The 10,804-nt window shown below is 44.6% G+C and overlaps 1 protein-coding gene across 1 annotated transcript; it reads left to right on the forward strand.

The window, feature by feature from the left end:
• The first annotated feature begins 3,772 nt into the window (after positions 1 to 3,772).
• On the forward strand, positions 3,773 to 4,694 carry TMEM174 (transmembrane protein 174). Its single transcript, XM_042906537.1, has 2 exons — positions 3,773 to 4,398; positions 4,589 to 4,694. The coding sequence occupies exons 1-2, from the start codon at positions 3,773 to 3,775 to the stop codon at positions 4,692 to 4,694; spliced, it is 732 nt and encodes a 243-aa protein (XP_042762471.1).
• Positions 4,695 to 10,804: the final 6,110 nt, after the last annotated feature.

A 10,804-nucleotide genomic window follows, 5' to 3' on the forward strand; every position in this document is an offset into this window, starting at 1 on the left:
TGTTGCTACCACCGTGGTTAAATGTAGCAGCCACTTGGTCCTTACATCACTTCCTTCACCAGGAACTTCCTCACAGCCTACTACAAGTGATGCTTTGATTAGTTTTGATATTACTGCATGCCATAGGTTACTAACATCCCATTCTTCATTGACAAGGAGCTCAGCACTATCTTTGAGGCCAAGAAATGACCAAACCAACCCCATAATCCCATTTTTGTAGGTCTGTTTCCTAACCCCACTGTTAATATTATGTATCAGTCAGGATCCAGTTAGGGGAACAGAAACTTTACGAGCTATTTTAATAGAAAGATTTAATATAGGAAATTAAACAGATATTGGGGGACTGAAAAAGCAAAAAGTGAGCACTGAGGTAACTCAGGTAGTAGCAGGTTGGGGGGCAAAGGGAAGAGGCTGGAATTATATTACAACGTAGAAGCTTGGAGAAGAGACCCCATGGAATCGGGACCCAGCTTTCTGAGTAGAAAATGGCGCTTAGCTAGTGCTGGCATCTGAGGATCTTGGGCCAAGAACCTCTGGAGAGGTTCACATATCCAGGATTGTGAGCACATGGAGATTTGGAGGGAGAGAGCATGGAAGCTCCGCCCTTTCCCCATACCATCTGCCTGTTCCTGTGTTATATCCTTTCATAATAAACCAGTGATCTAGTAAACGAAACCAACAACCAAAAACCTCTGGGGAGGAAGCACCGTCTGGCTGGTGCTGGTCATTCTTTTTTAAATCAACATGCATTGTATTAGTTTCACGTATACCACATAGTTACTATCCATCACCATGGATAGTTACATAATTTTTCCTGTGATGAGAACTTTTAAGATGTACTCTCTTGGCACCTTGCAAATACACAATACATTGCTGGTATCTTTGAAGGGGCACCGTGAGGCTGGTCTGGGTGTGTTGCAGGGGGACGCCTAGAAATTGGAACTGTCACAGCCAGAATGATGAAATCTACTGACAGTAACAGCAAGCAAAATGGGAAATAGTAATTTCTTTCTCTTGCAGTCTCCCTCCAGTGCGCCCTATGGGCAGATCCTAACATGGAGCCACCTGGCAAAGGAAAAATCTCCTTGGTAGAGTCTTCGCTAAAGCAGAGTACCTAAGGATGGTTTGGAGCTTAATTACCAGCATAGTGTTCTTTTCTTTTCTTTTCTCCTCCTAAAATAATCTTATTGTTTTAAATGTCTCTTTCCATGCTGAAATACATTAATGGCTGAAATAACAGGCAATCTACTCAAATGTAAACGTAACACCGTAAGTAATTCTAGACGTTATCTACATATGCAAATCATGTATACATAAGAATTAAATTAAGCACATCATTAATTAAGTAGGATCTAAACTAAGAAATGACTAAAGTCAAAATGACTTTAGAGGGAAAAGCAGAGTCAGATGTTATTTTGAGGTCGTGGGTGTCCAGGGCCCCGCTGCCATGAAGCTGCAGTGGTCAAATATACAAGTGACCCCAGGCCCTGGAGCTCAGCATCATTTTCTTGATTGACTATAACCTGGTTGTTAAAAGGATGAAATGATACCATGCATATTAAATATCCAGAATCATGCCTGGTCCGTAATATGTTCAATGAACCCTAACACTTTTTTTCGGATATAAGCACTGGGTTCCCTGCCTCCCCCTTCATTCTGTTCATGTATTACACTGATTTGCTTTTGAATGTTGAACTATCCTTGCATTCCAAGAATAAATCCCACTTGGTTGTCATAGCACATAATCATTTTAATATGCTGTTGAATTCAGTTTGTTAGGGGTTTGTTTTGTTTTGTTTTTTAATTGTTATTTACCATATACACAGAGTTTGAGCTTTTGGAGGGAGAAGCTAAATCAAGGTGACCTTGAAAGTGTAACAAGAGAATTTCCTGGACTGTCTGCTGTGAAAGTCATTCCAGTTTTGCTGTCATGGGATATTTTCATAAAGGCGATCCCTCCGCCCTGCTCCTTCAGTGTTCCCAGTTACTCTCTTAGCTGCAAGTGGACATAGCTACAGACAAATGAAAAATATAAACTGAGTGGTTTAGAAGAAGAATTTTGAAAGCCTAGCTTTTTCTAAATGCCAAGGACTGTTTCAACTGTTAACTCAGGGATTAAGAGCATGAAAAGAATGTCAGGCTAGCTGATCAGAATTTTTATGATTAGAGAGAAAAGCTGGCTTCTCTGGGTCTTTGATCTAGCTCAGTGGGAAAAGCGGCAGACCGCTTCAAATGCACCACCAGCCCATCTGGCTGCTTAAGGACACATCTGGGACGATATCCGAGGGGGGTCACCTGCTTGCTTTCCCAGCTGGAAATGAAGTTAGAGATTACAGGCCTTGTCCTGTAGCAGAGGGGAGGCATTTTTGGTGGGAAACAAAGTCCACTGGTCTTCCAGCAGCACTTGGGATTAACTTGGAGTAGGTTAACAAAGATTCTGATGATAAAAGCCACTCGGGGCATTCACACTTCCTTGGAAGTTTTGATTCTGTTGGTCTGAGTTAGGAACTTAGATTTTGCCTTTAAAGAAAGTGGCCCTGGTGATTTGTATCATTAGGAAAGTTTGGAAGCCTTGTCTAGGGCAAGAGGGCAACTCTTTTCCCAGACCTCTGCTTATTAATGGGAAAGGGAGCTAATATAATATTTAACCACTGAAGAGACACATCTGTTTGGGTAAGGCCTGTCCAGGAAAGGAAGGGGATTACAGTTACTATTCTGTGGAGGAACAAATTTATGGGGCCGCTTTCGAGTTCTGCAATCATGAATGACCGATAATGTCATTAAAGGTCAAGCTTTCTTCTCTGAATTAGCTTGAGTTTGGTTGCAAACACAGCAGGCTTAAAAAGCCACCGAACATGGAGCCTGCTTGAGATTCTCTCTCTCCTTCTACCCCTCCCCTCAAAAAAAATTAATAAAAAAAAAAAATGTTCCCTTTAAAAAAAGAGCCAGTGTTGACGTCACCTTGGAGACCAGGGACCATGCTGCCACCACAGAGGGAGGGTCTGCAGTAGGTGTCCCCTAGATGCCAGGTCATACCTGACGCTCATTCAACTTTTGCCACTGATGTGGTGCATAGGAAGGTTTCCTAGGGGGGTCCTTCCTCACCCCTGGTTGGAACTGTTCCCCAAGGCTGAAAGCAAAAGGCATATGGGCTGACCAGAAGACAGCTGCGCCTAAGAGCTTGGTGAGGGCTGTGGGTGGTTAAGGGTCATCACAGGTCGAGCCCCCTGATGTGGGAAGGATGACACAGTCAAGAAATGTGTGTCTGTTCCCTTCCAGTGAGTTGACCCAGCAGGAAAAGCGGGTTAGGTGTCTGAGCATGCGATGGGTACATCAAGGGCCCCTGCTCTGCCAGAGGCCCCGGAGGTCCCTCTGCCATTTCTAGAATCCTGGTTTTGGCAGGATGCAAACAGGGCCTGGGAGCGGTTCCTTTAGCATCTAGAAAAGCACCTCATGGCACAAAAGGACAGGCTCAAACACTTTTTGAATTCATGAATGAATGAATGAATGAATGTGAATGAGAAAGGGCTTGTCATTGAACTGTAAAACAGAGGCCGCCAATCATGGACAATGTATAAGAAAACTTCAAGCTTCATTTCTCAGACCTTTACTCTTCCAAACAAAGTTCAGGCCTCTGCCTGTTATACTCTGTTAACCACAGAGGCCCAAAGTTCTTCCATAACTAATCGGAGCCTGTGATTGCTTTGCTGTGCTCTGAGGAGCTCTCATAATCCCTTTCTGCTCTGGGAAGCGGGGTGATTGCATGCGGACGATGGAGCAGGGCGGCAGCCGCTTGGACGACTTCCCTCTCAACGTGTTTTCGGTCACTCCTTACACACCCAGTACCGCTGACATCCAGGTGTCCGATGATGACAAGGCAGGGGCCACCTTGCTCTTCTCAGGCATCTTCCTGGGACTAGTGGGGATCACGTTCACCATCATGGGCTGGATCAAATACCAAGGTGTCTCTCACTTTGAATGGACCCAGCTCCTTGGGCCCATCCTGCTATCGGTTGGAGTGACATTCATCCTGATTGCTGTGTGCAAGTTCAAAATGCTCTCCTGCCAGGTGTGCAAAGAAAGTGAGGAAAGGGCTCTGGATTTGGAGCAGACGGCGGGAGGACAATCATTTGTTTTCACTGGTATCAACCAGCCCATCACCTTCCATGGGGCCACTGTGGTGCAATATATCCCTCCTCCCTATGGCTCTCAAGAGCCCCTTGGGATCAACGCCGCCTACCTGCAGCCAGTGGTGAACCCCTGTGGTCTCATACCACCTGGAGGGGTGGTGACGGCCACGCCAAGTCCTCCTCAGTACTACACCATCTACCCTCCAGACAATGCCACATTTATTGGAGAGCAAGACTACTCTTCGATCGTGGCTGGTGGAAACGACAGGTACGTGGTGTGGAGGGGGGACGCTCCCCTTGCGGGTGTCACAGTCACAGCCCGTGGCTTTGTCCGGTCTAGAAGGAAGGTGTTGGGAGAATGTGAAGGTCTGTGTGGCCTCTTCCCAGGGTGGTGGCGTCGGCTCTGAGACACGCATCGTGGGCTGTAACGGGTCTGTGTTTTCTGCTCCCACTGCCAGGTCCGGCCCTGATGCTGACCAGCTGGAAGAGACAGAGCTGGGAGAAGAGGACTCCACCTGCTTCTCTCCTCCTCCCTATGAGGAAATATACTCCCTTCCTCGCTAGACCATGAGGCTGAGGGAACAGCATTTAAGTCATTGTTGCTGACGAATGAGGTGTCGGATGCCGTGACTTTCAGAGTCTAGACAGTAGGACAGCCTAGGCAGCCTGATGGAGACTGTTCAAGGGGGTGTGGTGGGAGGGGAAATGGGAACCAACATGTCTCAGATTGGTAAAAATTAGGCCCGGGGTGGGGGGATATTTCCTTCTGGTACAGCTGGACATCCCTGCATATGGTTGATGGGCAGAAATTTTTTTTCTTTGTCCATAACCCACCCCTTGCCAGGAAGGCACTGGTGTCTCAATTTTAGCTCCAGCAGCCAAGGGAAACATCATGGCTGCTGGGACTCTGGAAGTTTCCATGGAAGTGAGAGTGGGGGGTGGGCAGCAGGTGGGCAAGAGAAAATAGGCTCACCTGGAGATTTCCCAGTGCCGGTTCTGAGCCCCTCAAAGGGGGTTTGCAGATCCCCAAACAACTCGGTTGCCATCCGGTGTCCCCTGAGGGCTCTGGGTATCTTAACGGCTGCAAAACATTTTAACAGCTGAATAAAGTAAAATAACGTCTCCTGTTCAAAAAGTATTAGGTAGCTGGCTACAAAATAAAATAATAACCATACAAAATAAATAGGATAATGATGTCAATAAATCCTTAAGTTATCACTGGGTCACAAGGACTACTGGCAAGGCTAAAGCTTGATGTGTCTACCCAGGCTAGGATCTCTGCTGGACACAAGCCACCTGGGCCCAGGGACCAACAGAACATGGGTGCTTCTATAAGCACCTGTTGATGAGTTCTGCTCAGTTAGACAAAATAGAGCCTCGTGTCCATACCCGGAAAATCATGGATCATGGAAACAATCTTTATGGTCAACAGAAGCTCATCTTCTATATAAAAGAAGTTGGTGGCCTTAATCTCCTTGAATCTGAACTGTGTAATAAACCACCACCACGGATCGAAGACTTTAGAAGAGACAGTTACGACCATTGAGTGTTAAAAGAAAATATTTTCCTGTCACTCGAGATAAGGGAGGCTCATCCCAGAGGAAGACAGGATTCAACAATTCCTTAAAGTTTTGGTACCATGTTCATATTCACATTTTGGTACCATGTTCATGATTTTTACTAATTTTTATCAAAAACATCTCATTTTCCAAGGATATGATTAAAATATGCTTGGTTTATTATTATTGTGATCTGTATTATATCTTAGGAACAAAACCTTTTTATATCAGAATTCGTTTTGATGTGTGATGATAGAAAGTAATGGAAAAATGTGATTCTGTTTACAGAAATAGTCATGAAATATTGGATTCCTAACTGAGAGCCACTGGTTCTGGGGAGGAAGTCTGGGGACAGGGACACAGCTGAGCATCACCTGTGGCATGCCTGCTGGCAATGACACTTGGAGCCCTGCGTGCCTGCTTCCCTCACCCCTTGCTCTGCTCATCCTCCCCCATCCCACAACTCTATATTCCTGGATTTCAGTTATAATGCGCATCAAGGGAAGGTCAAATCACAAAAAGATGTTTGGAAAGGGTGCCCATGTGTAGAAGCGGGCCAGGCAGGAAAGCCGATTTATCTCAGTGATGCCACGAGTCCCACATGCAGGGAAGTGGCCTTGGGGAGTTTTTAGCTCCAGGCAACAAAATCACTCAGCACCATCCCTGTTCCAAGAAAGAGAAAAAGTGCCAACACAGAGGTCATCAATGCCTCCGAAGACTGTGCATCAGAGTGTCAGGAGCTCGAGGTGGGTGGCAGGCCTGGAATAGTCAGGGGGTGGGAAAATGAGAACTTGTTCATTCAACTTGTACTCCCTGGTAGGACATGGGCCAAGTGGGGATAGAACAGTGAGAAAGCCCACCAACAGAAGAGCAGAGCTTCTAGTCTAGGAGGGGAGACAGATCTGATCAACTACTCTCTGACATCCAGGAGGGGTCTCATAGCTCTGGACCGGTCAGGAGGATCATGAGGGCTTGCTTGAGGAAGTGAAGTCAAGGACCCTGCCTTGCAGAACCCCAGGGAGCACTGTTCACACAGGAAAGCTTTGTGACTGATGTCTCTTGACCTCTGAGGACTGTCCTGGTAGCTGAGGGAACAGTAGCTGATACCCAGTCAAAGAGAAGGAGGGAGACGCCTGGCAATCTCCCTTAAGCGAGAGGCAGTATTAAGGGGGCACCTTACAGGCTGTGTAAACAGTATTCCTCTACTACTGCAGGGCACCAAATAGAGGGGCCTTCTGCTACCCGAGAATTACATCCACCTGCTCTCTTGCTTCATGACACCATGGTCTCTGTCTTCACTCGGGGGTTGCAGGTGCCAGCATGATAGAAAGCCCACTGAATGGCTTTTGGATTCCAACACTGAGTCTTTGCTCGGTCTCTTTGACTGGAAGAGTTTTTAGTTTGTCATCCAGATATTTGCCTTTTATCATTCTTTCTGTCAGTATCTTATGAGGGATGAATGGAGGACTGTGATGTGGGGCTAGTGAATCAGAGTCTGTCCGGCCCCTGCTATGCTATCCACCCTGAGATTATCAGTGTGCAAAGTGGCCCTGGCTTTGGGAACGTGCTCAAAGTTTCAGTGCCCAGGCCAGAACCTTTAGGGCCTTGTCAACCTTGTCAGCCATTTTAGTCTGTGTCGGCAGAGCAATTGGAAAGCCACTGAATGCTCTTAATGAGGAGGGAGCTGTGATATGATTCTGAACACTTACTGGTTAAGGTAAACCCAGTGTCACATAGGGTGTAACATTGACTTTGCTGGCAAAGCTCAGATCTAGGTTACCACAACACCAGGAGACCCTTCTCCACCCTCAGCCTTTAGCGGGACACCGTGTATGGGTGCATTCTGGCCATCTATATAGAATTCAAAAGAAAGCTAAAAGGTCTTGTTAATCAAAGGAGACAGGTTTCTGAAGAATGTAATGTTGTGTGGAAACTTCTCCTGGGAGCCGACTTGGGCTGGGCCTTTTGGCTGGAGAGACTGATAACACCTCAGGATCTTGACAGGGCAGGAGAGGGATTATCTAGGCCTGTGAAGTGAGGCCCAGCCACCAAGGGGAAGAAGCTTTCACAGAGCTCCTGGGACTTCTTCTTGATCCATTTGGGCCAACCAAGGACTGGATCTCTTGTGCAATCTGGGTGTGTGTTTCCTCCCTTCTATAGAACTCCAGAGGGAGGGGTCCTGCAGAGGTGGAGGGCTTCCCAGAGCCTGCGATCAATCAATCCTTTCCCTTTGGCTCCACTGTGCCGGGCACCGATCTGAGTTTCAAGCTCTTTGCTACAAAACCAGCCATTTAAATAATGCTCTCCCCACTTTTTTTTTTTTTTTTTTTTTTGACAGAGGGCGGGGTACATCATAAAAATAAAGACTCTTGTTTGTGAAGAGCTGGCTGTGGGTGTCTGTTTTCAGCTTCTGACCTCTGGAGCGCCTCATGGGCCTTGTTTACTGTTGGATCCCTGGAGCAGGGCTGGCTGAAACCCTGCACCCCAGGCGGCTGGTGTTTCTCCCCCAAACAGAAGCTCCTGGTAGTAACCGTTGTCAGGTAGACTCCTTTTATCAACAAAGAAAGCTTCCCACCTAGTTCTCAGTAGTGTCCCTGCCCGTCGAGATAACCAGGGTGCTGTCTGCAGAATGCAACTCACACCACTTGGCATTCACCAAAGGCCTCATGCAGAGCCCTCTGCACAACCAACACCCGGCTCCTGTTGAGTAACAAATATGAAATAAATAAATGAAGAGCTTTCCAAATGGCTAATACATGACCACTTCAACTTAGCTGTTCTGCTGTTTTCTACATTGTGAAAAATGTCAAACAACTACAAGGGTAGAGAGAATAGTACATGAAACCCTGCGGGGTCATCCATTACCCAACCTCAAAACTCATGGCCGAGCTTGTTTCATTGACACCCCCACCCACGATCCCCCACCTGGATTTTTATTATTTTTTTTCAGGGTTTTTCATCTTTTTATTTTATTTTGTAAAGATTTTTTTTTAATTGAGGTATAACTGACATCTAACATTATGTTAGTTTCAGGTGTACAATATAATGATTTGGCAGTTGTATAACCCAACTGGATATTTTATTGATTGATTGATTGATTGACAGAGGAAGAGTGTGAGGTGTGGAGGGGTAGAGGGAGAGGGAGAGAGAGAGAGAGAAAATCTTAAATAGGCTCCATGTTCAGTGCAGGGCTCGATCCCATGATCCTGGGACCATGACCTGAGCCAAAATCAAGAGTCCGATGCTTAACTGACTGAGCCACCCAGGCATCCCCAACTGGATTTTTAAAAAGTAAATCACGTCATCTTAAAAACATTTCATTGTGTACCTTTAAAAGGTAAAGACTCAAAAAAAGAGTCATGCCATGATTACACCTAAAAAATGTACACTTCCTTAAGGTCATCAAATATCTAAATCACTGTTCAACTTACCCCCAATTTTCTCTATTTTTTTTTTTTACCTCTTCATTTTGCTTCATTCAAAAACCAAATGAGATTAGCTTTTTGCTAAATGCATCCTAAGTTTCTAGTTACCTTATACTGTATTTTGGGAGGCAGACAACCAGAAAATTGTTCATAGTAGCAGATTCATATTTATTAAATCTCACTTCCCAACCAAAAATGTTTTTCAAGATTTTTCACTTTATATCTCCTCCTTTGTCACTTCCCTGAAACTCTAAGACTTCCCTGGAAAAAGAAACTTATTTCTTCTAATTTTTGCACATTATTAGAGATTTTTTCTAAACATAGGCCTAGAAAAAATACATACACGAAAACACAAAGCGATCTTTAAGTGAATGTTTAGTTGATAATTATGAGTTGCTGAATATTTTCAAGAGTATCTGAAAATTCTGGCAACCTTTAGCAGTTTTGACTTGCTAGGCAAAATTTTTTAGGAAAAAAAAGTTCTTCCCTTCAGAAATCATAAAAACTCCTTGGAACATTTCAGAAGTGGAAACCAGAGTCTCTCTTTAAGAAATAATTGGCAAAACCTCTTGCTGAACATTAAAATATTACCTGGTACAATTTAACTCGCAGAGGTCATTGATTGTGGACCTCTCACCAATGAGTTCCCAATTCTCCTCAAGCTAAAGATGAATATATTTTCTGGACATGCCTACAACTCTTCCTTTGAAGGTGGATAAGTGTGTGTGTGTGTGTGTGTGTGTGTGTGTGTGTTCACCTATACCCTCTTATAGAATGTGATTTATGGATTTCTTGCCCATTTACTACTAGTAAATCATCAAGAGTTTTATGTCCCAGGCAGTCAGCAGTTGGTTATAAAATCAACAGCGAGCCGTACTAAATAAACCGTTACTGGATTGTTCTTAAGAACTGATGACAAATCAGAAAGTGAAGACAACTCCATGGGAATGATTCTCACCTGCCTTTGGGATACCACAAAGGTCTCAGATAGGGGAATTTTATTTGCCTTGAGCTTTTAAGAAGATTAATAACCAGATGAACTGGGAAGGAAATCAGTTTTCTGGGTTCCAGAAGTTTTCTTCTGGAACAAAGAATTTGTCCTCCAGCACAAAACCTACACGTGTGTAAATCATAGACACAAATATGTCTACACACAATGGGCTGAAAGTGAAGCTTGTGTAAGAAGTCAGAGATTTTCCTCTTTGAATCTTCCAATCTATTAGTTTAAAAAAATAAATTTTTAAAAGATGGAATGTGTGTATGCGTACACTTTTTAAAATAGATTTAATATGTCTTAATGAATACATAAGGACTGGTAATAATCGTTTCTGGAGCAGAGGATGGGAAGGTCATTTTTCACTTTAGTCCATGCTAATCAATGGATTTTTTAAAAATGTTTATTTATTTTGATAGAGAGAGAGAGAGACAGAGCATGAGCAGGGGAGGGGCAGAGAGAGAGAGGGAGACACAGAATCTGAAGCAGGTTCCAGACTCTGAGCTGTCAGCACAGAACCCACGAGCCGCGAGATCATGACCTGAGCCAAAGTTGGACGCTCAATTGACAAAGCCACCCAGGTGCCCCTGATGGATTTTTTTTTTTTTACCATGCTCATTTACTATCTGTTCACAAAATTATTTTTAGAAAGAGGAAGAAGAGAAGGAAATGATCTTTCCCCATGTACTTGTACTG

The sequence above is a fragment of the Panthera leo genome, chromosome A1 (assembly GCF_018350215.1).
Source record: "Panthera leo isolate Ple1 chromosome A1, P.leo_Ple1_pat1.1, whole genome shotgun sequence".
In the NCBI taxonomy this organism is placed as follows: Eukaryota; Metazoa; Chordata; class Mammalia; order Carnivora; family Felidae; genus Panthera; species Panthera leo.